The sequence below is a fragment of the Scatophagus argus genome, chromosome 10 (assembly GCF_020382885.2).
Source record: "Scatophagus argus isolate fScaArg1 chromosome 10, fScaArg1.pri, whole genome shotgun sequence".
NCBI lineage: Eukaryota > Metazoa > Chordata > Actinopteri > Scatophagidae > Scatophagus > Scatophagus argus.
In genome coordinates this window covers 6,456,727-6,484,349 of record NC_058502.1, presented here as the reverse complement: position 1 = coordinate 6,484,349, position 27,623 = coordinate 6,456,727, and the positions used below count along the sequence as shown (strand labels likewise).

At 40.9% G+C, this 27,623-nt stretch overlaps 2 protein-coding genes and 1 long non-coding RNA gene across 5 annotated transcripts; 1 reads left to right on the top strand and 2 right to left on the bottom strand.

The window, feature by feature from the left end:
• Positions 1-5,311: 5,311 nt before the first annotated feature.
• Positions 5,312-16,996, bottom strand: LOC124066060 (p53 apoptosis effector related to pmp22). 2 transcript variants are annotated; one of them, XM_046402129.1, is made up of 3 exons: positions 16,074-16,482; positions 9,453-9,593; positions 5,312-6,572 (listed from the first exon to the last, which is right to left on the bottom strand). In XM_046402129.1, the coding sequence occupies exons 1-3, from the start codon at positions 16,276-16,278 to the stop codon at positions 6,361-6,363; spliced, it is 558 nt and encodes a 185-aa protein (XP_046258085.1). In that variant the 5' UTR covers positions 16,279-16,482; the 3' UTR covers positions 5,312-6,360. The 2 variants fall into 2 exon arrangements, with proteins under 2 accessions (XP_046258085.1, XP_046258086.1); XM_046402130.1 differs by lacking the exon at positions 5,312-6,572 and adding an exon at positions 9,082-9,381 and having other exon boundaries at positions 9,418-9,593; positions 16,074-16,996.
• On the top strand, positions 15,775-17,203 carry LOC124066061. Its single transcript, XR_006844535.1, has 2 exons — positions 15,775-15,925; positions 16,041-17,203. It is a non-coding gene; the product is annotated as an uncharacterized LOC124066061 (long non-coding RNA).
• A 1,120-nt stretch (positions 17,204-18,323) lies between these two features.
• LOC124066412 (transmembrane protein 26-like) lies at positions 18,324-27,315 on the bottom strand. 2 transcript variants are annotated; one of them, XM_046402760.1, is made up of 7 exons: positions 26,952-27,055; positions 25,659-26,815; positions 25,465-25,561; positions 25,124-25,225; positions 22,647-22,855; positions 22,303-22,382; positions 18,324-20,489 (listed from the first exon to the last, which is right to left on the bottom strand). In XM_046402760.1, exons 2-7 carry the CDS (start codon positions 25,712-25,714, stop codon positions 20,191-20,193), a joined length of 843 nt encoding a protein of 280 aa, XP_046258716.1. In that variant the 5' UTR covers positions 25,715-26,815; positions 26,952-27,055; the 3' UTR covers positions 18,324-20,190. The 2 variants fall into 2 exon arrangements, with proteins under 2 accessions (XP_046258716.1, XP_046258715.1); XM_046402759.1 differs by lacking the exon at positions 25,659-26,815 and having other exon boundaries at positions 18,325-20,489; positions 26,952-27,315.
• Between the last annotated feature and the right edge of the window lie 308 nt (positions 27,316-27,623).

Here is a 27,623-nt window from a genome sequence, read left to right as displayed (position 1 = left end):
ACCTCAGTTCCTTTCCTACCTACTCAAGCAGGGAACAGAAACTAACCAATCCTCTGACAGCGTGAATTCATGAGGAATGAGCTCACCGAGTCGGCCTCACCTTTCAAAGTACAGAACGGGCATGTAGCATGTGCTGCAGGTCAGATTTAACATGTACAGAGTCACCTCCACTGAGTTCACAAATGGCCTTAACTCAATGGACACCTGAGAGGTCGACTGACTCCAGTTATAAATAATGCTGATGATTTAACTCTTCAGACTTCTTACAGGTTCTTTACATGTTGTGTTGAGTCACAGGTTGGAATGATCAATACCATAGCTGCTTGTTGAAGCGATGAAAGCCAAACGCTACAGTCATCAGCACATGGAAAGCCCCTGAAAAGACAACTGGCCAACTCCTTTGTTCCAAATCACCAGGTGGTGAAACCATGAGCAATCCTCTCAGCAAGTCCCTCACTGTCCAAGCCTCTCACAGCATTACTGTGTGCATGGGATGGTCAGGTGAGACACATGCTGAGACAAGTTCAACAGAGAAATGAGTCTCTGGATTGTTTCTGAGTGTGAAGGTATCGCTTGAAGAACTCAAGAGTTTCGTCTCAAGTCTCAAATCTCTTTGTCTACTGTGGATTTCCTTACAAATTCTAGAAAGCTAAATGCTGAGAAAGAGGAAAAGAATTATGTCAAGTGGTTTCTTCTTGGAAACTTTCTTCTCAAAACTGAAAATTAGGCTGGTTTGTTGATGTAATTCCAGTAACAGAAATGCAGATTATCATCTGTTTTAATCAACAGGGCTATTTTGCAGGGTTGGATAACTGAGGACATTTCCTGTGCTTATGTGTAAATCTTAGGTACTCGCCATGTTTTGCTTCTACTCTGCTATGAGTGAAAGGGAAAATTGTACTTTTTACACCACTACATTTATTTGATTGTCGCAGTTCCTTTACAGATTAAGATTCCATGCAGAAAGATAAAACTACTGAAACCTTTAACTCAAGTGAAAGGTCTGAATATTTCCTCCAGCTCTGCCATTTTGAAATCACGGTGCTACTTACATATAAATGTTGAACATGCGTATACTCAACGTGAGATCCCCATGATAAGAACACTTAAAGCATAAAAACATCAAAACTCATCGCCTGCTTGGGTTCACAAAGAAAACATCTCACATTAGAGAGTCTGCAAAGAGGCCTGTCCTCGGTTACATTGACGGCATTTGACATTTTCTATAGGAAATGAAGGTTGCCAGGAAGATGAGAAACAAACTAAAACAGGCGTCTGAGTCACCAGGACTGATAATAACCTTCACAATGTAAGAACAAACAAACAAACAAAAAAAATAGCTGACATTAAGTTTTGGTCTTGAGTTTTCATGCTACTTAGAACAGCACATTAAACAGATACCATTTCCTTGTGGCTCAGTTAGTGTAAATGCAACACATGCACCCGTGGTTGAATTCAGCTCGGGACCTTGGTCTCATATCTGCCACCAACTTCCACTCCTTTCCCTGTCTTTCCTGTTCTTAAAGGTACAGTATAAAAAAAATCACCAAAAATACATCTAAAATCTTGATAAATTAATCCAATCCACCTTTTGATAAACAACTTAAACAATCAGTATTTTCTGATTATATGTAGCAGCACAACACAGCACAGTCCACGCCTCCTCTGCCTTAAAAGGCACAGTCCAGCTAAAATCGAGGTTTATGGTAATCCCAAACATGTTGGCTATTTACTTGGTTGTCTAGTAATCCAGGTACTTAACATTAATCTATAGGCCTCATGATACATACCTCTACAAGTCCTCCAGATTCAAACGTCTCTTGTGTTCTGACAATGTGGCCAGTCCCTCACAGTGACTTCTGAACCCAGATTGTTCCATCAGAGCCCTAAGATCCTCTGAGCCCCATCCTGGTATGAGGTGGCAGAACACTGGGGAGAACCCTGGGGAGAACCGTGAAGGGGAACATCTCAATGTTCTTCAGTTCTTCTTCTCAGCGGAAAGCACCTAGGAGGTGGATCGAAACCCACTCCCACTGAAAACCACTTGATACAGCTTTGTGTAGGGGTAAGGGATGACATTGACTTCACCTTGATTGTCAAATTTCCTCTTTTTTTCATTATTTTTGACGGGGCCACAATTTGATTGACACCTCTAAAAGTGCAAGTTGGAGTGAGAAGACAAAGTGTGTTGGGCAGGTGGAAGATGAAAAAGTATTAGAAGTTGATTTGCTGATCAAGTCTGACCTCTAGTGGTTATCACGGAGAAACACAAATAATGGACAGCAAACTAAGTCAGAGCACAAGGCTGGAATGACCACACTGTGATGATGAGGTACACTATATGGACAAAAGTATCCAGACACACCTCTTTATGGGGCTGTTTTTCAGGATTTGGGCTCGGCCCCTGACTTCCAGTGAAGGGAAATCTTAATGCTTCAGCACACCAAGACATTTTGGACAATGCTATGCTTCCAACCTTTTGGCAACAGTTTGTTGAAGACCCTTTTCTATTCCAGCGTGACTGGAATAGAAAGTCCATGAAGACATGGATGGATGAGTTTGGTGTGGAAGAACTTGACCTCCTGACCTCAACCCCATCCAACACTTCTGGGATGAACTGGGAATGAGATTGTGAGCCAGGCCTTTTGGTCCAACATCAGCGTGTGACCTCACAAATGCTCTACTGCATGAATGGGCAAACATTCCCACAGAAACACTAAAAATCATGTGGGAAGCCTTCCCAGTGGAGCTGAAGCTGTTACTGCGGCAAAGCTGTTTATTTAATTGCAATATCAATAAAGTCCCTGTTTGTGTTATGGTCAGGTGGCCCAATACTTCTGTCTATAAAGTATACAAGAAGAGTGCATGTAATAAAACGTTTCTATTGTTAATCAGCTGGCTAATCTGAAACCCCTGAAACAGACCCATAAAGAAGCGTGTCTGGATACTTTTGTCTATGTACTGTATATGTGACATTACAGATCTTGGACACTAGGAGGTACTTTTTCCAAAACAACTTCACAAATATGTTACCTGTCGTGCATTTGATCTGTTTTATGTCCCCTACAGTTTTCCCAGGTCTGGGTTCTTATGCGCTAAAAAGCAAAGATGAGAGAAAAGTTCAAGAGGAAAAACTTGAATTTGTGCTGCAGAGCCTCATTTAATCATGTCATGATCTATTCTGTGAGCTTTTGGATATACTCAGCCTCAGCCCGCTACAACAATAAAATGCTTCTTACCCACTGATGCTCCAGAATCGAAAACCTGATAATGTAATAATGATTATGTATTAGCCACAGAGGTTTATTGGCGAATGAGTAGCTTTTCTTTTCACAGCACGTTTTGCTGATTATACTCCAGTGCCACATGTGACATTTACTTGTAATGGTTAGATTTTTGTATTTTAACTTAAGTAAAGAATCCAAAAACTTCTTCATTCACTGCCATTAAGTAGATTGTAAATGTAATATCGAAATGTAATATCAGGTTCCACTTTGGTATATCCTGGTGAAATATAATGACTTTAAGTGAGGATTCTGAGTAATCTGATCTGGATTGGTTTTAAGTTACATTTCTCGAAAGGTTGTTGGCCTTTTTGGCTTTTTTGTTTTTTGTGGGAATTTCTTCTCTAGTGGAGGAAAATATGAATAATATATTGGTAACTGCTATATTAGTGCTTCATGCTTGAACTTGTCAGCCCTTGCTATTGCTGCCCTGTGATTTATTATGAAGAAAAAAATGAGACGGGACACACCAAGAACACACACTATGGGAGTAAAAAGTACAGCACACATGTTGGTCTCTGACTGGTGACTTGTTTTCTTTTTAACTTAAAACCAGTTAATCTCTCTGCCTCCCACGGTCTTTACTTACTCTCCCTTACTGTCCCTCCCTCACACTGTATTTCTCACCCTCTTGTCATTTTCCCTCTCCTTCCTCCCCCCTTTAACAGAGAAACCAGAGCTGTCAAGACATGCTGAGTGAAGCCTAATTCTCACCGAGGCCTGCCTCAGGGTGGGGCTTCTGGGTGTGTCACGCATGTCATAATGCATGACTCACATCTGTGTTTTGTTTATCAGATATGTTGCTCTATGTTCCTGCATTTGTGTGTTTTGTCTGTGAGCGGCGACGTTCTCGTACGAGTACCAACACCGAGATGGGAAGATCATTAACATGCAGGCTGCAGCAGGATTTCCTGTCTGACCTCACTGGGATCAGTTTTACTATGAAAGTCAATTTTGTCATTTTGAAGTGTCTGCAGTGTCCCTTAGGATATTTGTTGATTTTTATTGCAAACCAGAGACAGGATTATGAAACATTTGCATACAAACTATGAAAATTCCCTTCTTACCCCTTCATCCTATCCTCCACCTCCTAATATTCTCCAGCCTCCTGCTCCTCTCTCACCCTCATTGTGCCTCTAAATATAAACACGTGCAAGAATTAGAGAGAAAAGGCAAGCACTTCAGAAAAGTATCTTTATTGCGTAAAAATACACACTACTACCAAAAATAATCAATTCATACTACAGCAGGAGAACAGATGGGTGATTTCCAAAAGCAGATGAATGTCATTCTCTATAGTACAGCATACGCCCCTACGGTGAGAACACACAGATTCATGCCTGTAAGCAAAAGTTGTTTTCAACCTCACCTTTGAGACACGCAGGTTCTTCGAGTGGAAACCTGCCTGAATCTCTCCTCATTCTCAGTCAAAACCTCTAATCAGACTACAATTTTATTACTGATGCAGCAATTCACATGATAAACAACTTAAGAAACCTGACTACTAAATTGTTATCAATCGTTGCTCCCATGCAAATGACTTAAGTCTTGTCTGAGCATGACTCTGGAGTCGAGCAGCTGAGCAGCCGTGCAAATGAAGGTCGGGATTCAGCATGAGTCAGTAAAACCAGACTGACCAGTTTGATGGGATTCAACAGCAACGCTGAGGAAGCTAAGGCACCCAAGGTACCCAAGTTTTAACACACAGTATGTCAGACGACTGGTACACACTGGTCTCATCAAACCGGCAGAAGTTATCCAAAGGAACATCAGTTACCAAAACCTATGGAGACTTTTGGAAAATACACGATTGGTTATCCGTCTGTCTGAACAACTTTTCTCATGACGTACCTACTTTGAGGCAACGAAACATGAAACACACAGAATGAGCTTCTGGGTTTATATTGTTTCTTTTAGGCCAAAATCTGAACATGTGACATCAATATCAAATAAGGCAGCTCATGCAACTTTGGAGTGATGAGGGAAGAATTTCGACAGATTAGATTAATGTGAGTGTGTAATGTGTGGATTTTTTTTTTGTCATTTCAACAACTACATTCTCAAATAAATGATCACTAAAATTGAATGTTAGAAATACTGAGGGTCAAAATGAACAAAATAAGTACTCAAGAGTGGGAGAGTGTTTTCTGAATATGCATGAGACACATTATGGTTATCAAGCCAAGTGAAAATTCATTTAATTTGCTTCCAATTTAGAATGAAAAACTGCAGCAAAGTCAATCAACCATCGCACCACTGCGTCCAGTTTATGAATTGTATTATTAGTAGTGTTTAGAACAGATACAAAGACAGCACAGCAAACTCCCACAGTTATACCCCTTTGGAAAAAGTAAACAAGAGCAAAAAAAAAAATAAAAAAAAAAAATCTGGAGACAAACAGCAGATTTATCATAAAAATAAATGATAAAAAAAAGGTGCAAACACAACTGTTAAACTACAGGTACATTTCCATAGATTACATTCAGCTTCTGAGTCCAGGCTTTCCGAGCTTCCATCTCATCTTATGCACGAATACGAATACGACACACACCTAAGAACTGAGAGAAAAACTAACAAAACCAAATGATGATTAACAATTCTTTTTGCATCCTGTGCATTATGTTTTGTATGAGTTGTTCATACATCAAAAATCAGGGTAAAGTTCAGCTTTACACATAATTACATCCCTTGGGTTAAGTGCACTTGGGTTATCTTGCATTGAGAGTTACAGGTAAAAAGTACAGATAACATAAGGAATATGTTTCTCACTCAATATGCAGAATGTGAACAAACACAGTGGTTAAAAAAATATTATGATGCTGACTAATCTAAAATAAAGGTCTGTACATTAACAGATGCGAAATCCAATTACAGTCCACTTCCAGCAGGAATCTGCCCCTGCTTCTTCACTCTCGGATGGTGGAGGAGAGTTTTCCCACTGCCAGACCTAATTTAACTGAACTGAGCCGTCATGGATCTTTGGTGAAATGGTACAGTGTAAAAATGTTCAACGGTCAGCACACATCTGGCACAGAGCGAAAATGGCTGTAACTGGGTGGGTGCGCAGGTTGTGTCCCTAAGCAGAGGAGTAGATGTATTTGGTCTTGGCCAGGCCACTCAGCTCATCCTCATAGCGTGGCAGGCAGCAGAAGAGGATGGAGCAGCCGATGCAGAGGATGGTGGCGCCCCAGCCGAAGCCGTAGGCCCAGGTGTAGTAATAGTTGCCCTCGAAGATCAGCTCGTTGAATTTGACGGGGTAGATGATGAGAGCGATGACCTGGAGAACCACTGCAGAGAGAAGAAAGAGAAATGACATTATAAACTAGTAAACCGCATTAGAAAACCACTGGACAAGACTAACAGACACCAACAACGGCAGCAAAGTGTGGAAAATAACTTCTCACGAGTGTGTAAGAGTTGCATCAACATATCGACATCTGTGAGATGAGTCAGTATTTACAGATCTGCCCCTGAAACACAGCGCTGACACTCATGGCTGCCCGTCAGGGTTTCCAGACAGATGTTCTCTGCAAAGGTGTGACACTGATTTGCCCTGCGATGAGCTTATTTTTTTTGGTGACAGTCACTGAAAATGTTTTGTGTGCGGCCCTTTACGCCCTCAAACAAAGGCAGGGCTGGCAGTGAGTCAGGTGTGACACTTCATCCCATCAGAAACTCTTCACAGACGGACGGTTTGATTTAATCAGAAACACCCTGATGTTATTGACCCACCAGGGTGGCTCTACAAACAAATTCTACTTTACTTTAAAAAGAAATACCACTTTTACTTCCTGGAAAACAAAGCAATGTATAACGTATACACATAATGAAGCAACTCACCACCTGAACAGGTGCATGTACATAATTTTAACCCTGACTTATCTTTTTAATAGTCTCTATGTGGCTTTAAAATAAGTGAAAAGAAAAATACCAGAAAGTGTTTGTCCAGATCCTCATAACATACTTATTTAGTTTCAGTGGAGATCCCAAATTTTTCAAAAACATCTCTTACATCTGTGTGAAGTTTAGAAATGTGTATTAAAAATATAAAATATGTCAACATCAGGTCTTGGTTTTGTACGTTTCACTCAGAGTAAACATTGCATAACTTCAGCTGACAGCAGCAGGAAGAGGATTTTCATTTCTGTGTTATTGGACTTTCATCCACTTAATAAACACAAAGTGCACATAAGATTACATTAGTAAATGCGGTACAAAGATCTCAGATTACTCATATGATCCCCAGATCAAAAAGCATTAAGTACAGGGCTGGTGAGATGAGAGCACTACAGAGGGATCAGTAAGGTTAAGAACAGGTTAATTATCCTTTTCTAATCTCTTTTTTTTTCCCCTTTCAAGACTTTACTTTACCAGAGTCACTTTGTGCCACCTGTGGGAACCGAGTGCCAGTTTCCCCTCCAGCTGCAGCATCGTGACTCTAATGCAAACTCTGTTCAAGTCCCGGCGCCGCCGTCGCAGAAACTCTGAATTATGACTGGCTGATTAACTTGTCAGTTTGGCAGTGAAAATGTTGGAGTGTGTGTGTGTGGCTCTGTCCCATGTTCTCAGACTATGAGTCAGATAAACAGACTAAACCAGTTGTTCCCATGGCAACGCCACAGCAAATCCTCACCCTTTCCTCCCCCTGTAGCGAACGCCAAACTTTCTCTCTCTCTCTCTCTCTTTCTCCTTTTTACGTCAGACCTGCTCACATCATCGAGTTCCCTCTTCATGTTCCTCCCACGTGAAATCCATCCCTTTTGAAGAAACGTTGACTTACGTTTTCTGGCTTCTGCGTCAACTCATCTGCTCTTATATGCACTGTTGACTTTTCATTTCACTGCCTGACCTTCATGCCACATCCTGTCTGCTGAAACCCACGCACATTTTAGGAAAGTCTTGATCTTTTCAGCTAGACAATCACACCGGGACTGGGATTGTGTTAATTTTAGATTCATTTATTGTTTATTATTTCATTTTAATATTTATTCATAAGTGCTTGTGTCCAGAGATCATTCAACATTGGGCTAATCTTGGACTCTTCCATTCATAAAGATAAAAACATGTTGGTTAAAAAAAAAACAAAAAAAAAAAACATGTTTACATGCTTTGTAAGCTAGGTATTGCTTCTGTCTTGGTACCACTCTTAGAGACAGTTTTGGTTTTAAGATGTCTACCACCACCATTGCCACTGCACAAGTGAGGTGATACAAATTAAAATACGTATCTTTTTAACAAGAATATGTCTGTGTAGAAACAACATCTTAATCACTCAGTGTAACCCACACCTCACTGTGAAGGGATCTTCACACTCAGTCATATGTAGAAAAAAAGTATTTGGACACTTGACCATTACACCAACAGGGACTTTATGACACTGTATTCTAATAGATTTTGGAGTGTTTCTGTGGGAATTTTTGCCCATTCATGCAGTAGAGCATTTGTGAGGTCAGACACTGATGTTGGACCAAAAGGTCTGGCTCACAATCTCTGTTCCAGTTCATCCCAAAGGTGTTGGATGGGATTGAGATCAGTGCTAGAAAAGGACCTTCTTCAAACTGTTGCCACAATGTTGGCAGCATAGCATTGTCCAAAATGTCTTGGTATGTTGAGGCATTAAGATTTCCCTTCACTGGAAGTCAGGGGCCGAGCCCAAACCCTGAAAAGCAGCCTCATACCACACTTGAATTCAGTATTTGGACACACTTTTTTCTATATAGTGTATCTTAATTAATTCTTCTTAATTAATACCCCGAGGGTTAAGTCAGAAAATGTGTTGATTTTTGTAATTTAGGTAAACTGTCCCTTTAATTTAATCGCCTGTCCTGAGGCTCCTGCCTGAAATTGCAGTGAAATTACTAAACCCTTTAGATGTTGCATATGCAAGCATAAACATGTTGTGTGAGGGTGGAATATTTGGTGCACCAAACCTGTAAGACCTGAGGTATCTTCATCAGTTTTCAGTTTCACCCAGTCTTATTTCTGCTTGAGTGTTGATCTTTGTCTGATGAGGTTTAATCTAATTTTCTAAGGAAGTACATCTGAAACAGGGCGGTTTTGGATGACACGCTTCGCTTGTTCTGTTTACAGTTTTACTCCTGAGCTCGCATTTCTAATTAATGTCCAGTTATATGCGTTCATAGGTGTGCGGGTGCGTGCGTATCTCACCGACAACGATCAGCAGCACTCCTATGAAGGGCAGCAGAGGGATGTTGAGCGTGCAGCACAGAGCCACACAGGAGACGATGAAGGCGACGATGAGGACGAGGAGGCCGATGATCATCAGAGCAGCCACTGCCTGGGCCCAAGCTGGAGTCCAACACAAACAAACAAACAAATTACTTGGAAATATTCGTTAAAAACATTTTGGTTTTGGGGGTTATTTTCTGAGCATTAAGAGGTGCAGGAGTTGCTTTACAGACTTTCACAGTAAATGGTTTTTAATTACAGGTAATATTGTCCTAAAAAGACACAAGAAAGTGAAGAACAGTGCTCAAAAAACAAAAAAAGAACGAGTCAGGTATCCTCAAGGGAAGCTAAAGGCGACTGTAGAGTCGGCGCTTTAGTAATGCAGACGTTTAAAGCTGTAACTGCTTGCTAAATTATATTTCATGCACGATGTACTGATAACATTGTTCTAAACTGATTACTGTGTAGGGTGTTAGTAAATTTAGGTGCGCAGCCTCTTCGGAAGCTTTGTTTCTGGAAATGAATGAGTCATGCAACGTGTCTCTTATCACTTCAACAGCCCTGCTGAGTTCTTTCTCACCACTAACAGCTTGAACTCATGACAGCACATTCCACAGGATTAGCAAAGTCCAAGCTGACAGAGAGAGAGAGAGAAAAGCTCTCTTCTTGCTTCACACACCCGCCACACCCTCAACAACACTTTCGCTCTGTTTGTCAGGCGTTTGCGTCGTTCGCAGACGCGGCCTCTGTAATTACAGAGAATCCGTAGCGCCGCACAGTCTAAAACAAGCACCTCCCATCGTGAGCGCTTGCAGATTGTTTGTGCCAAAAAACTGTATGAGATGCCTGACAGGTTCTGAGTTTTACTGTAAAAGCCATCACATGGGACAAAATAAAAAAAAAAAGTGAAATAAAACGCGTTTCAGTGGGAAAATTACTGCTGTTTGTAGATGAGCTTTTACTGTGCATGTGCAAAGTAAATAAGGGAATGTTAATGTGAAAACACCAGGAATTTTTCTTCTCTATTATTAAAAATCGTGCTTTTGGAGGCCTCGCCATATTCAAAAACTCATGAAACTTTGCACAAGCATCATGTTGGGTGAAAAATTGTACATCATATGGGTGTCCATAACGGGCATGGCAAAACAACTCAACAGCGCCCCCTTGAATGTTGGTACATAACAAGCCCTCAGCCCTGTTTTGCTGACTCTCATGAAATTTGGCAGACTTATTAAACACATCACATAATCTTTAACAGGAAACAGCTCAGGTCTCTGATCATTTTCTTAGGAGTTCAGTGTTTTCTGAACATGTTTCACCAGCTCTATAGGATTAAAATAAAATAATAATAATAATAACAATAATAATGGTCCAACACTAAAACATATAATCCAAACACTTTTGAGACTACATCCAGTCCACTGTGGAGGACTATGTCACACCCAATTCACTGTTACTTGTTACTGGATCGGACAACACCCTAAATTATTCATACCTGAGTGTATGTGTGTGTGTGTGTGTGTGTGCTCAGGTAATGCCCAACCCGACTCAGCCTGAGGTATTTCTCCCATCACGCACAAACTGACACACACCAGACTAGTTCGACTAGTTCAATTTTGCTCACTGTGGACTCTTTAAAAACTGTCATGTCAGGACGAGAAAAAGAAATTCAGACTTCAACCTGAGCCTTATGAACACACAGGGGAGACAGCATCTTATCCACAGCTCAAGAAACAAAGAGCAGCGTTCAAATAGTGACACACTAATTTTTCCCAAATGGTTTTGTGTGCATATTGCTGAAAAAAAAAAAACACACTAAAACCCTTCAGAAAAGCCGCAGCCGTCCTCAAATGACATCAGGCATCCTCAAGGACTCAGACTCTCCAACAAAACAGGCCGGCACATATTAGCTACGTGTAAAAATCACATATTCTCAGAAATCAGCTTTCAACACTTACCAAAGATTATGTCAGATTATTTTCGTTGAAGTCCCGAAAGGACCGTGAAATGAAAACAAAATGTTGAACACAATTGGCTTAGCATTGCAGCACTCTGTGGTGTTGTTCATCATCAGAAGATTTTTAATACACTAAAGGTCTGTCCTTACCATCACTGGTGATGTTTGGAAACTGGAGACTCTGATTTGAACTGTGGGTCACTTGTACACACTGTGCAGATTTTGTTCAAGTTAAAATGTGCACAGTTATTTGGTAAAACAATGGAAGGAAGGAACTCAACCTGTTGCCATCAACCTTTGTTAAAGTTGCTACTGAATGTTCTTCCAACACTGTTTGTTTTTTTTTTAAAGAAACCATTAGCAACAGTCCACGTAACCACCCAGATGTTTCCGTCTCAGCCTTCCTCAGCGAGTGTGGGTTGTTTTCTGTGAACGCTTCTTTTCTAGACTTTACGTTTAAATGTATGAACAACAGCCAAGTTGCATCCTAATGCCTGGGTGTTTTAAGTTGCTCAGCACTCAACATGCTTCGGTTTACGTCTGTGGGTGAAAACTAGAACTTGATGCCATCCAGCTGCTCAACATCTGTTTCCCTTTTCTGATCAAAACTAACAGATTGGATTTCACTTCTCCACGTTTACACTGCAAGTACATGTGCACACAGAAACATGTTTGTAACTGTGACTTTCTCACTAAAACACACCTATACAATATAGACAAAGGTAAGGGGACACCTGACCATTACACCAACAGGAAATTTTCATGCATCTACAGAAGCAGCTTTGCAGCTATAACACATTCCACTCTTCTCTGAAGGCTTTCCACAACATGTTGGAGTGTTTCTGTGGGAATTTGTGCCCATTCATGCAGTAGAGCATTTGTGAGGTCACACACTGATGTTGGACCAAAAGGCCTGGTTCACAATCTCTGTTCCAGTTCATCCCAAAGGTGTTGGATGGGGTTGAGGTCAGGGCTCTGTGTGGGCCAGCCAAGTTCTTCCACACCAAACTCATCCAACCATGTCTTCATGGAGCTTTGCTTTGTGCACTGGGGCACAGTCATGCTGGAATAGAAAAGGGTCTTCAACAAACTGTTGCCACAAAGTTGGAAGCATAGCATTGTCCAAAATGTCTTGGTGTGCTGAAGCATTAAGATTTCCCTTCAAGGAAGTGAAAGGCTGAAAAAAGGTGTCTGTATACTTTTGTCCATACAGTGTACATGCTGTTTGATTCTCCCACACGCCTTGCATAAAGCTTTGGCCATGGTGACAAGTGCATTTGCTGTGAAGTTTGTATTCAGAGCAGCCCTGGTCTTACCGTCAGGGATAACATCCATCAAACCCTCTTGTAAAGAGGGCTTTCATGCAGGCAGCGTGGATCAACCTGACACCATGCATTCTCCTTGAAAAGATTTTAACAGATCACCTCGCAGCCAGCAGCTCTTGGCGCCGGGAACACAGTGCCAGTGTTTTAATTCAGTGCTTTTTACTCTACAAAGTGAGCGAAGAGCGACTGTGGTACATGCAGGAGTGGGCGACACAGCTGAAATCTCCTGTGATGGTATACAGTAGATTTTAAGAGCTGAAACGACTGACTGACTGATTTTTTTGCATCAAAAACTAATGGGAATCTAAACTGATAATTGATAAATAAACAGAATTGCTGTTTTTTTGTGCCATACATGATAGTAGTAAAATAGTAAAAATCTTTGGGATTTAGACTGATGGTCGGCTAAAACAGAGAATTAAAAGTGCACTTTGGGAGATTGTGATGGACATTTTTTTCTAACATTTCCTGGACAAATCAATGAACTTGGAAAAATAACTGGCAGATTAAGGTGAGGGGGTAAATTTTCAGGAAAATTAGTGGGAAAGCTGATGAATGAATGAAAAAACACGGACTGGAATTCATATTTTTGGCTCATCCTGCAAAAATAATCTAAAATAAAAGTCACATGTTACCATAAAGCTGTACATGTGTATGACTGATGCTGCCAGATTTCTTATTGTCTCATCCTCACGTCGCCCTACCCATTGATTCACACCAAACCAGTCATTATCTACTTTCCCATTCTGCCAGCGACACACACAAACATGTTTATTCCTGTAGTTCCCAGGCAAGCTGCAGTTTTAAGGAAATACAGGCTTCGTAGTGTATACAGAGCAACATGACCGGGAGTCTGTTTGGTCCCACGCCAATATTCACAACATCTGCACACAGCAACACACACAAACATTCATCCACAGAGCTCCTAAAGAACCGAGGCCAAGAATGCTCAGAGGAACCTCTGGGTTAAAAACGTATCCAAGATACAGCCAACGGACTTCTGGCAACTTCTGTGGTCGTCTTTTGTTTGAGCGCTTCAGTCCCGCTGACACCAAAGGAGTCAGGACCAAAACAGTAGCAGCAGGCAGCTCAGTCGAAGAACAAAACCACTTCAGTTATAACTTAAAACGACGCCTGAAAATGGCCGAAAAACACTTTTCACAGCAACTTGTACTCACACCAGGAGAACTAAATATAAATGTGTGTTTGAGTCTGTTTAGTTTCAACAGTCTGTACAAGGGCCCCCGACTGCTGCTGTCACTGAGCCAAAATGTAAAGAAAAAAAAAGAAAGAAACAAAGAAAGAAAAAAGCCTGGATTCCTTCACATGCCAAAGTTCCCACCAAATCTTCGTCTAAACATTAACAAACAGGAGCACATGCACAAAACGAAACAGAGAAAGTAACAGGGCTGAAGTTTTTACAACAAGAGAAGACAAGTCAAGGCACATCAAATCTCTGTAATCCCTGTTACAGACGTACGGGCTGCAACTCACGGTTATTTTCATTTAAAAATGCTGGGAAAACAATCACAGTTACATTACGATTGCCAATGTGATGACGTTAAATCCGGTTCTGTTCCGTGACCAGCAGTCCTAAAAGCTTTACTTTGCTACGACGCGAGACTGAGAAAAGCAACAAATTCTCACCTATCTTAACCTGAAATGATTACAAACATGTTTCTGGTTTGCAAATTTGGCAGTCGTACCCTGCACCAACCACATCAGGTCATTCTGAATGTGCATCAGAGCTTCCCTCAGCCTTGAGGTCAGGATTTGGTTTTATTTATGTAATATACAGTATAACATACAGCATGTGTATTATCATATAGTAATAGTGCAGAGTTTCGCGCAGCCATACTGTAAACAACAGATGTAAACTATGAAGGAATATAAAGGTCATTTGCGCTCCAGACTGCAAAAACGTGTGAATGTTTAACGTTAATGTTTTTTAACGAAGGTACGTTTCTGCCGATCACAATATGGAACCACTAGCCTCACTGGGCGACATCAGGAGAGTCTGATAAGGGCCACAACGCTGTCTTTGTGGTTGACTGTGGGTGTGGAATAACACAAACACAACCTGGGAACGAGGAGAAGCAAAGTCTGTTCTGGTCACAGTTACTGTTCACTTCAGAGTGTGTGTGTGTGTTGTTGTTGTTCACAAACAGGCGAATTTGTGTTTATCCCTCTTATTATTCCACAAACCATTTAAAACAGTCAAACGCTGCCTGAGGTGAATTTGTTTTCAGAAGAAAATCTGCCCCCAGCACACTGATACAGACAGAAAAGAATTCAGTCATCTTTAAGCTTAAAGCCTTAAAGTTCCTCAAATGGCTCCCTTGGATTTTCGCTGAGCACATATGTTTATTTATTGTTTATGGGTTTGGCAGCAGCATACGTCGTTCGATTTCTTTCCTGCAGAAAAACAAAACAAAAACTCCAAACACAGTAACCGAAAGACATCCCGCGTACGAACGCAGCTCGACTGGCTGTGAATGCACTTCCACCGTCTGTTTTGTAAGGTTTTATCCAGCGTCTTATTGAATCTCTGGCCTGCAGCTCATATTGAATCTCTGTGTATATTAAAATCAGATCAAGGCGGAAGACGTGCGGTGTTTCCTGGCAGTAGGAGGTTATAGAAGAAACTACTGGTAACAGGGCTGCTTTGCATGGCACGACAAACAGACAGGTACAGACAGGTGCCACATTGGAGGAAAATTACTGACAACCCATTTGATCTTGTCTTCAACTGTCTTCTCCTGTCTTTTAAGGCCTTACTCGAGGAGACGGTATACTCTCTTTAAAATGCTTCTATCAAGGTTTCATCCATCTGTTTCTGTTTTTCTGTTCTCGTTGAAAATACTGATTTATGTGAGCCCCCACTGAAACATCTGATGATGCGTTTTTGCCATATACAAACAAACTTAAGGCTCAAAAACAGGCAGACATTTTAATCATGGCAATCTTTAAAGCTGACTTATAAATGAGGCTGTTGTGGTTGTTGTGTTTTTTGTTTTTTTTTGTACAGCACCTCCCTACTTTATCTTATTTAATGAGCGAGATAAGTGAAGAGCAAAGTTCAGTCCGCCTGACGGACTGAGGGTGTTGTAGGCCTCCCTCCTCCCCTCAGCCTGGACTTGTCAGAGGTCGAGTCCTTCTACTTACAATACGTGAGTGTTGAATTTTACACCCCAGCGAGACAAACGCTGAAGCAGCCCCACCAATCCGCGTATTGTCTCCTTGTTCCTGTCTTTCTACTCTTTAACTGTTCGCTGTCCTGTTGAGCTTCATGTCTAGCAGGTAGAAACTGACACTTACAGAACTCCATGAGCGACTTGCTCTCCCAGTTGTCGTTCCTGCCTCGGTACTGGGCCCACATGCTGGCGTAGTGAGACTTGGCGTCCTCGTCCTCGACCCATCCCGAGGTGGCGGCGATGGCGATTATGTCAAAAATAATGGCGAAGAGCAGCAGCAGGGGCAAGATCCACCTGCATCGGGGGTAGGCGATCCCACAGCGAAACATGACCGACGATCGGAGTGCGTGGAGCGGGACGGAGAGAGAACAGGCGAGCTGTGGGGGAGCGAGGTGTAGTCCGTCCGGTTATATAGAGTCTGGTGCGTCTTCGCGCAAAGGACACAGTCAGAAGGTGTGGTGTGGATTCCAGCTGGAAAACTCCACCCTTGTGTGTAATGCAACCTGTTTGGGACCTGAAGGGATGGGCTTGTCTGACTGTTTTAAGCCGAATCAGGCCCAACCCCACTCGCTGTGTCATATTACACCCACGAGCTGTTGAAGCGCCTGTTGCCACTTTAGTCCTCACTTCCAGCGATGAACAGCAAAGTTGGTCATTTTTCGATTTTGGAATAACAGCAGGTAGCTGTGGACTGAGCTGTGAGTGGGAGGAGTGTGAGAGGCAAGGTAGAAAAGGAGATAAATGAGACAGATGGTGAGGCGATGCAGTACTTAAAGTAACCACAAGGTGGCAGCCGTAGGGAAAGTATAATTAAAGAGGAGAAAAAACACGTAATTATTGCATTTCTCCGGCATTGTTCATTGTTCACGCCCTTTGAAATAAAGCCCATGCTTATTTTAGTAATGGATTAGTAATGGATTTAATACTGTCAGTGGTGGAAGAAATGCCACCCTGTGAAAATGCTTTGTTCAAAGTAAAGTTCATGCATTGAAGGTGTTACTTTAAAGTAAAAGTATGTGAAAGTTAATTAAAAGTGCTCAATGCGGCAACATTTCTCCTGTGATTGTTATACGTGATGTCATTAGATTATTATTACTCATGCATTAATGTAAAAGTGTTTTTACTGCTGGTCGAGCACATTTTGAACTATTTTGTATATGACCACAACTAATGATCCTGAACTCAGGATATTTATGACAGCAACCAACAGTCTAAACATCAAAATTATTTAAGATAAAATAAAATCATTAAAAGAAAAGGCATGATGTTTGTTCTCTGTCAAGTGACTGATTGATTAACAACTGTTTCAGGTGTGCTGTGAACATCTGGGCAAACCTGTTTCTTAAGCTTCTCAGATGTTTTGAACGCAAAAATCTTATGTTTATGTAGCGGACAGATAAACCCAGTGAAGTAAAAAGTATAATGTTTACCTATAAAATGTAGCAGAGTAGATGCAGAAAGTTAAAGACATTAAAAGCAAACCTTACCATAAGGGAAAAACTAACCTAAGTGTGAAAGTTAAGCTGTGGATTAAACTTTCTCCATAATTCTTGCATTTATACTGTCGCCTTTAAATTTAAACTACGTTTTAAAAAATAAACAAAGGGAATAAATAAATAAAAACTGCATTATGAGACACACACTTTACACTCTTTGTGTGCAGTACTTGTATTTATCTGCTGCAGCGCTGCTGTCTGCAGACACTAGACAAGGTTTAATTCCCCCAAGCGCAGTTTTTGTGCCGAATTTGCGTTTAGTGGCTTTTTAATAATGTATAGAGCTGTTTTTGTGTGACACTGGCACAGGTTCAGTTTGTTTCTTCTGGTAAACATAACAAACCCAAATGCTTCCAAATACGACACAAGGGAATCACTGGGTTGTTTTAAGAAAATGAAAAGGATGTGAAATCAAATTCTCAGGTCCTCATGGTCATCACATGTCAACCCAGCTGAACGTCTCGGGGAGATTTTGGCGTTTGGACAGTCATCAAAACACCAAACGTGTGAAACGAGCGGCTGACATCTGGAAGTGATCTCTACATAACAACTCTGATGACACGTTGGTGCAGCCCTGGTGATTTCACTGGTCTGATTCACAGCTGTAGGCTCCTACTGTGAAATAACACTGATGCAATATATCAAACAAAAACCGTAAGAGCCCACAGAGCCTGTCACTGATTCACTCTCAAAAGACCAGATGATAAAATCAATTTAGGTATTAATACTCTAATGTCCAGAGTAGTCTGTGTTTTTATATGTTTGAACATTTGTCAAATTACACAACGTAAATAGATTTTTAGACAGATTTTCATTTTAATATTGACATTAGTTGCTTCTGTAATGTGTTTGAAGTGTCAGGTGAAAAGTTCCATCTGCTCACATCACTTTTTATTATTATAAAGGCGAGATTAAAATCAACATGGCCACAGGCTTAGTGTGTGTTTGTGTCTGTGTACATTAGCAACAATTACCGATGAAAGAAGTCCTCAGATCCTTTACGAAATAAAAGTAAGAATACCACAGTGTAAAAATACTTTAAAGTAAAGCATTACCAGCAAAAAGTTTCAAAATTAAACATATTATTTAAATGTGGTGGCCCCTTTCAGAGTTTCAAATAAAAATAAAGTCACCTTAAATGTCCAGAAAGACAAGTTAGTATTGTGTTCAAACTGCGTTTCTTTACAGGGCAATTCATGATATCATGCGGCCTGGCCTGGCCTGGCCTGGCCTGGCCTGGCCCATTAATTTATAATTTCGTGAGGTTTGCAATCAGAATATATTGATATTTTGAGGCAGAATTCATAGTCCATATGTCACTGTAGGCTGCTGTCAGTTTGTGGTTCACAGTCGCCATCCTGTGCTGAGGATGGGGCGCTGCAGGACTGAGCTCAGTATTCAGTTTTTTTTCCATGTAATTTATTCACGATGTCAAACTAATGGTGAACAGACAGTTTCACTCTAACTACTTAGGTCTGTTAGTAAGTGTCCATTACCAGGAATTAATCGACATTCTGCTGCCAGAATTGAGAACTGACCCACATCATGGTATAAGAATGGAAACAACACATGGATCCTGGATATAATGCTCTTTTGGGTATAAACAGACTAAAAACAAGCTAACATGACAAAAACAATAATACATGTTTGTTTCTTGACAAGTAAAAATGCACTATTTGTGCTTAGGTTGATTCCCGACCAGGGATACATTAAGTATCCACGAGGTACTTCTGCAGTTGACAATAGATACACGGAGAGACTGAATCATCCATTGTTATATTTAAAAGTACTTTTATATAAAAAAAGTAATAGATAAATGGTCATAATATCCAGTTTTTGCCACTTCGTGAGGTTGTAGTACAAACGCAAAACTGGACCAAACCCAACTCAGTTCAGTTTCATTGTAAGAAAATATTGAAAAACCACAAGTGATAATTAAATAACATCCAGTGACAATAATTCAAAGCTGTGGGAACATTGTCTTAACACATTTTCCTAAAACATTTCATTAGCCAGGGAGTTTTGATGATTTTTTTGGTATTATAAATCATAGAATTATTCAGGACTTTAAAATGGGCACCACAGACACAATCCAGGTGATCACCTGTGTGCCATTTGATGCCATCAGTCTCTTTATTTTTACGGCTACTGCACAAGTGCAAACAATTTTTTTTACATGTAACCATGAGTCAGATTTCACCAGCAGCAGCAGCAGCATGGACAGAATCACTTTGAGATAACAGATTTATGGATCTGTGAATAGTCTTCTTTTGTCCAAGAGGTCATCAAAGTTTGCGAATATGATTTCTCTCCCTGATTTATTTCCCATTCAAATGTCACCGATAATCAGAATTCATGGGCTTCCTTATCCTCTGCTGGTGCTATGGCGGTTTTATCAAACTTAGCTTCCAGTTTGGCACAAGATGTTTTCCTCTGTCACCACTCTCCAGCTTTTGTGTCATCTAATGTTATTCTCTGTTGCCCTCTCTTCCTGCTCTCCCTGTCCTCATGTCCTCATCACTCTGTTAGAAATCTGTCCAATTCTTATCTAAACTGTAGCCTGGCTTCAGTTAGTGGAGGTGCTGTGTTGTCAAGCAGAGGTTGTGCTTTGGGACTACTTTCACTTGTTTTATTGGAACAAGGGCAGGCTGTTAAATGATCTGTTTACATGTGAATAAAACATCTGGTGTGATATCACTCCATCTCCATGATTCCTCGTCTTCTCCCAGAGCCGACTCGTCAAAATTAAAGAACATCGCCATCAACATCAACAGCTCTACTTCTAGAGGGTCTGGAGTCATGGCATATAACAGACAACCTGTACAGGTTTAGTATGACCACCAGGAAGTTCTTGATGGCAAAGAAAACCAGCATCTGGTGAAAGACTTTATAGTAGATCATGACAGTGAGTCTGACCACCAGGAAGGGCCCGTCCTGGATAAAGAAGGCCTCCATGATGCTCCACAAGTCCGTGCTGTATCTAGTCAAGAGGGACATCGTCTGGACCTCCTCCATAGGCTGACTGTCTGACTTCGAGTTCACCACTTTTGGAAATAAAGATACAAAACACAGGTCAGTGGTAGAAGGACACTATCACGGGGAAGATGTCAAGATGGCTGCTGAGAGGCTGCACGCTCGCTCTTCACACCAACGTTTCCTGATATTTTTGACTGGATTCTGTAAGAAAAATCTGTAACCAACCAGTAACCTACGAACTCACTCCTCAAACATGACAACAGAAACAAAGGAACATTCATGTCATGTGATGTTGTTGTTGGGAGATTTGCTCATCTGCCTTTACACACATATGAATTTAAGTGATATCCCATTCTTAATCCATAGGATTTAATAGTCTGCATGCCTAGGTGCTTGATTTTATACACCTGTGGCCATGGAAGTGATTGGGACACCTGAATTCAATTATTTGGATGGGTGAGTGAATACTTTTGGCAATATAGTGTACCTTTAAGTGAGACTTGTGCTGCCCCTCCGACACAATGGACCCAAATAGAACTTAATTCACTTCTGGGGTTTGTGAAATGAAGCTGACAAAGCAATTTATACCCATTTAGCAGCAACCCAGGGAATTTATCACCATACTGGCTTAAAGGAGGAGACTGAACCTTTAATAAATCCAAGAAGATCATAGCACAGCTTTAAATGTACCTTATGGTGAGAATGTCTTGTCAAAGACTTATTTCGAGGTCAACAAATGGCTTTCAGTTACAGTTTTGAAAGGGAAGTTTTCTCTGCTTTGAGCACCAAATATTGATTTCCATGTATCTCCACTATATTACAGTGGTGGTGGAAGTTTTGTTATGGAAGTTAATCTCAAAACCATGTGAAAAAAAAAACAACTCTCTCTATCTGGATACCACTATAGGCATATGGAAAAATATTTGGGTAAACTAACCCTTTAAGGCTGCTTAAGAACCCTTCAGCTGATTCAGCGGTCCACTGCTAACTTTGTGTGCTAATGTGATCCCAGTTTGGATGCACATTTGAAAAACACAAGAGAAGTCTTTAAAGTTCTCCTAAACAAAGTGAAATCTGAGCATCTACAATCCCAGGAACTTGAACCCTGGATCTCAGTTGAACATCTTGCACCTATACGTCAACACTTTGTCACTTTATGCAGCATTCAAACATACTGAAGAGTTCATAAAAAGACACACCCATTAGAGAGACCACAAACATAACAGGCACACAGAAAGGAAATGCATTCAAGATCCAAGCTCCAAGCGCTCTAAATGCATTATGACATTAAAGCTACACATGAAAGCATTATTATTAAGAATCTCATCTTGTTATAAATTATTAAAGGTCCAGTAATGAATAATTGAAATCAGCAGGGAGTGCTGTTTTTCCGAGAACAAGGTTGCGCTGCTTGTTATCACTTAATAATTGTCTTCCTTTCTTTTCTTCAGAATGACTTCTGCTAGTTGAGCCTTCAGAACTTTATCAGACCTCATCAGTCCAAATCTATTCATGTAATGAACACGCAAGACCGAATTTCCTGCGACTGTTTATACAAAATCCTCAAGTACACCCTTCCTGTCACTGATTCCTCTTTGTGGTAAGTCTGTTTTTGGACTGTCTGAAAGGAGTCATGTCTGATAGAGGCCTCTGCGGTGTATTCAAGGTTTTAGGAGTGATTTTTTTTTTAGCTAAAAATTGACGTAAGACTTCAGACAGAGGAGCGAGTGATTTCAGCTGAAACTGTTTTTACTGCTTGCTTACAGAGTCGACTTTAGTAAGTTTTTTGCCGATTTCTAAACACACTGTATGGATCACCCCACACTGGGAAGAGGTTATGCACAACAAGGTTATTGTTTTAACAGACAAACACATACTGACCAGCCAGATGCAGGGGGAACTGCAACATGCTCCAAGTCCATACACCTAAGATGATGTAGACCAGACGAAGGTGTGTCTCTCTGGAAAACATATGGAAAATTATAGTGAAAGCCAAGCCCATGAGTTTCAACGAATGTCAATAAATATCTGCTTATTTCAGTTAATGCATTCATATGACGTCAAGACATCGGGGATAAGATTGGGCGACACAGATATGGTAACTTCAAAAGTGTCCCAGACATTTTGTTTACATAAAGCCTGCATAAATGTAAGTGCACGAAGCTCGGTAGACATAAGTTACGTCATGAATTCACAATGAACAAGCAACCTGGTTTGCCACCTACTGGATGTCTGACAGTGTCTCAGTAGTGAATTCAAGGATGTCTGCTGCAGTGCCAACAAAAATTAGGAGAAGCTGCGAGAGCTCATCACGCGTGACTCCACCTCCCAAGGGAAGAAGCCACTTCCCCAGGATGACGAGGATGAGCACAACCTGATGAAGACCCAGGATCCAGTCGTCGGAACATACAGATGTGAACACATTGTTGAAAATCTGGAAAAGGTAGGAAGGAGGAAGATTTTTGTCAACAACAAGAGATTTTATTTCTTGTATTGCTCAATCTCTTCAGTCAGAATGTTATCCCTCAATATGCAGCTGGCTCTCAGCTCACACAGTGCTATCAGATGTGTAACCTGGTGATGACTGCGGTCTAACTCTCGTCTTTGTAATCTTTGGTCACTGGAGCTCTGTGGCACAGAGAAGTAACTCAGATGATTCTTCTTTGTAGAATAAAATTGTTTATGTTTTTTACTTCAGACTAACCACAGGCTTATCTTTTAACGAGTCCATTAGGTTGCACAACTTGGACTTTGTTTCTCTAGCTGAAAAGCAGCACTGGGATCTGCAGCCAGCTTTTTGAGAGGTTCCCATCAAATATTTTTAATTCTCCTGGGCCATGTGGGCGTGGTGGTCCAGCTGTTGTTAACATTAAATGCTCCCCTCTTCCTGTTAAAGGCCACACTGGGTTTCACCTTCTTATTTTTGTTCTTAATGGTATAAATTTTGTCCATTGCCCTGTGATCTCTTTAAAGATAAATCTAAGCTAAACTTTTCAATCACATTCTGTGATTTTTCTTGCTACTGTGGCTGTACAAACATTCAAAAGTACTAGTTTATTGTAGTTTTCGTAAGTTTAAGTTTATAATGTCTTCCTGCGACATCCTGATGCAGTAAGATCATGGTGAAAACTAAATTTGTGTAAATCTTGATTTAAAGGCTGCTGTTGAAATTGGTCATAATATTTTACCAGTCTGCCTTAGACAGTGGCCTGGGTTTTGATTTCTTATGAGTTCTTTGTATGCACTCATGGGCTTCTTTAACCAGTGGGATTCCTCAGGGGTCAATTTTCAGACCTCCTTAATTCATGTGCTACAGGCTGCTTTAAAGGCACATTATCTAACTCTCACTCTCTTGTCCATGATGGTGATATTAAGCCTGGTAATTTTGTTGGTAATTTTCTTGCTGAATTCATTCGTTGCCCTGATCAGACATCTGGAAGTATTCACCAGCACATCAGGCATTCATTTCTGTTGTTGCTGCATGCTGTTAGAATACATTGTGAGGTCATACCCTCTTGGATGCCTCTGAAATTGAAAGCAACAGCCACAGGAGCATTTACGCATGCATAAAACCAACTAATGGTCCTAGTAATGCATCCCAATGTCTGCTCTTTATGAGTCTTCCTCTGTACATGAAATGCTTTTATATTGTACAAACAAATATGAAGGACTGTGTCGACTGTGAGAAACACCTCAACTGTGATGACACCAAAATGCCTTGCAGGTTTTTGCCCAAAAGACATTGGATCAAGTATCAACAAATGCTCAAGCAATTAATTTTTTATGGCTACATTTAAGATTCCTTAGATTTTTCATCTATCCTTTTAACAGCACAGTTGAATGGCTTTGCCCCCCTCAGAGATGATGGTGAGAAGAAGGATCAACCCAGAATCCAAGCCTGTATTTGGGGAAAGATCCTTTGTTACTCCCATTATTGGATTATTTCAGATTTTATTTACCCAAAGCCCTGATGTTGTCATGTTTTTCTCTTATCCATTCACTCTAAACTGGTGATCAGAGAATCTGTTCAAAACTAGTCTGTTCAAAAGTGAGTCTCCTCTGGAACTTCATCTTGACCCGATGCTGGCTTCTTATCAGATTTGGTATTTAGATAACCACAGTGTTTTCCTCTTTGCCACTGGAGAGCTAGATAGCTGCACTTAGGCCTCAAATACAGTCGAGATGTCTTGTGGAAAACTAGAATCAAAAGATACAGAGGGAAACACCTACAGTGAAACAATGCCTTCTAGCACCTCTAAAGCTCACTAATTAACATATTAAAGCTTGTTTGTTTAATTATTGCAAAAATGGAGACGTAAAAGCACCATTTTGTGCTCTGTTGTGGGGAGTTATGTGTCTGATTATTTGCTGATTGGGTTCAGTGACTTCTTGGACACTGACACTAACACTGACACTGAAATGAAATTAAAAATGTTCTTGAGAAGTGAGTAAGCAATGGGAGCTTCTTAAGAAATCTATGCAGTCCTGATACTTTATTTTTGGGCTTTGCGTTAGTTTCACTACCCGAGATGTTGTGAACAATCCAGACGGCAATGGAAGTGGCTTCCAAGAAGTGTCATTGAGCAAAAAAAAAAAACCCTTTCTCCCACAGTGTTCATTTCTATTGTTCACAAAAGTATCTTAAAAAAAAAGTGGTATAAAAGGGGAAGTGAACCTTAATGAACTTTTCTGTCAGTCTTACCCTCAGATAGTCCTGGTGTGTCCCGTTTTCCCGGGTGTTGTTGTTGTTGTGTTGTATTGTGATCAATTTACGCACATTCTCCAATGAGTTGAGTTTTTTACACTGAAAACAGTTGAAAGAGGCTGTTAAAAGGCTGAATTTCACAGACTACTTGCAATTTTCACTGTAACTGAAGCTTAAAAGCTTTGTGTTTAAAAGCAAATGCAATATTTGATGGAATCAATAAATTCGCAAATGATCAGCTGCAGCTAAGTGTGTAAAGACCTCGAAATCCTTATGTTACAATGTTTGAAAAGCACAAGAACTGCTGTTTTTGGGACGCTAAGCATTGCTGTTTCTACCTGAGGGTCACTGTCCTTGTTCTGCTGGTGGTGGAGCTCCAGGATCCAGATGGAGGGAATGATGCAGATGAGAAACAGGAAGATGGGAGGAGAAAACCTGCAAGACAACCAACGGCACCTTGTCAACACAATTTCTTATACACAACGTCTAGCAATTCGATCAATTAGTTGATAAAAAAATTATCGGTACTGACGTTTGTTGTTTAAGAGCTGTCTTTCTTTCTTTGGGTTTATTGAACCTCTGCAGCATCACACGGCAACTGACATGATAAGTCAGTTTTTAAATTGCAAGAGGGAAATGGGTGCAGCTTTGATCAGGATCTGATGTCAGTGGTGGAAGAAGTACTCAGATATTGTACTTAAGTAACAGTAGCAATACCACAGCATAGAAATACTCAATACTTAGCAAGTGACTCAAATTATAAAATAAATGAAAAGTAGTAAAATCCATAATATTTGCTTCTCAATGAAGTAGAAGTGCAAAGTACCAGAAGATGGAAATACTCAAGTAACGTACGAGTACCTCAAAACTGCACTTAAGAAGCCGTTTGTTTTTGGTGATAAGTCTCCATCCCTCCACCCTGTTTTCTTGTTGCCCTGGCTCCAGCACTACCCACGTTGAACAGTGGTGAATATAAATGAATATGGTTATTTAGGGTGGAGGGATAGTCATGCACTTACCCCAGTGAGGGAGGTACATTGAGAAGTATTTGTTAAAAAAAAAGGAAGGCACACACCAGCTACCACCTCCTCTGATAAACACAGTCCCTAACAGATGATAAAAATAATCATTAGTTGCAGCCCTGTTATTATCACTTTTCATTTCAGTTTATTATGTCAACACACACACATAAATGCTTCTTGTGCAGCTTGATAAATCAACAGGAAAGCAAACAGCAACAGCAGCAACAACAAAAAATATTCTGGACATCTCTGTGCATGGAAAGGGAAATGAATGGGTGGATGAATCACTTCGTAACATTTTTTAATTAAAATGTCTGCTATTGTCGAACAAACTGCACGGCAAAGAAACTTAAATACAGAATACTGTTTACAGTTTAGTTCAGACATGGAGGAAGACTGGAGAACTTCAGGGGGGTCGTCCCACCCTCACTGCCACAGAACCTGTTAAACCAGTCAGGGCTTCTCAAATTTTTTCTGTCAAGCAACTAAATGACACTAAAAAAGGATCCAACTTGAAATGAAGGTCAGCAGGACAACATCAGCTGCCTCTTGTCTGGTTATTTACCCCGCATAAATCATACGCACAACTTGTCACTTCATTTCACGTTTCACTTGTTCATGTTTCACCCTGGTCATCCACTCCTCACTGGGTCTGAGAATCCCCGGGCTGAACAATAGCAGGGACAAACAGGATGCCCGGTGGGTGAAGGTGCAGGTGGAGGTGGGGAGAATCTTTAATTTAAGCTGATAATAGCTTAAATAACGACACATTTACAAAACAACATGCATGCACTTCATCTTACCACTTGTAATCTTTTCCCTTTCGTCTCTTCAACGTTATGATCATTTCAACGACGAGCGGCAGGAGAAGAAAAGTCAGGAGCCAGTAATAGGGATCTCCCTTCACCCATGTCACCTTCCAGATGCCGGTCAGAGAGACGAGGATAAAAAAGGCTCTGGTAACAACCGCGCAAACAAACTTGAACATGTCCAGGACGCTGGTCTTCTGCATGTCTGCACCGTGCACAAAGTCCGCCAAAGTTAATATCCCGAAGAGCCGGGGATAGTCGCTTCAGTAGTGAAACAATACACTACATGGTTCACTTTTCTTTACTGAACAAAGTCCCTTAAGTTTAAGCACCGCCCAGAAAGAAGGTCCCATCCTGCTTTAGGATGGGGGTGGGTGGTGGTGGTGGTGGTGTGGGGGAATGGGGACAAACAGCTGGGCAAACTCGCACCCGGCGGGGCTGCTGTTCAGGACGTGCCAAAAGCCAAGCAGTAGCCTGCAGGGAACTCATTCAGAATTATTCAGTGATTTATGGATGCCCACCCTGAGTCCATCACAAGCTCCGTGAGTGTACAGGAGAGGGCAGCATCACATCAGCTGCTCGTTCACCGGGAACAGTGAGGATATGGAGCACTTCCTCTGCTGCTTCGTGCTCCAGTGGACTGTATCGAAATGAAATGACTAATAG

Excerpts from the sequence above, each read along its gene's own strand:
- LOC124066060 (XM_046402129.1), bottom strand. The coding sequence starts at position 16,278 with ATGTTTCGCTGTGGGATCGCCTACCCCCGATGCAGGTGGATCTTGCCC. Across the intron at positions 9,594-16,073 it reads CAAGTCGCTCATGGAGTTCT|CTTGGGCCCAGGCAGTGGCT; the intron begins GTAAGTGTCAGT and ends GTTGGACTCCAG. Across the intron at positions 6,573-9,452 it reads AGTGCTGCTGATCGTTGTCG|TGGTTCTCCAGGTCATCGCT; the intron begins GTGAGATACGCA and ends TTCTCTCTGCAG.
- LOC124066412 (XM_046402759.1), bottom strand. The coding sequence starts at position 27,160 with ATGCAGAAGACCAGCGTCCTGGACATGTTCAAGTTTGTTTGCGCGGTT. Across the intron at positions 25,226-25,464 it reads ACAAGGACAGTGACCCTCAG|TGTAAAAAACTCAACTCATT; the intron begins GTAGAAACAGCA and ends AACTGTTTTCAG. Across the intron at positions 22,856-25,123 it reads CACACCAGGACTATCTGAGG|ATTTTCAACAATGTGTTCAC; the intron begins GTAAGACTGACA and ends TACCTTTTCCAG.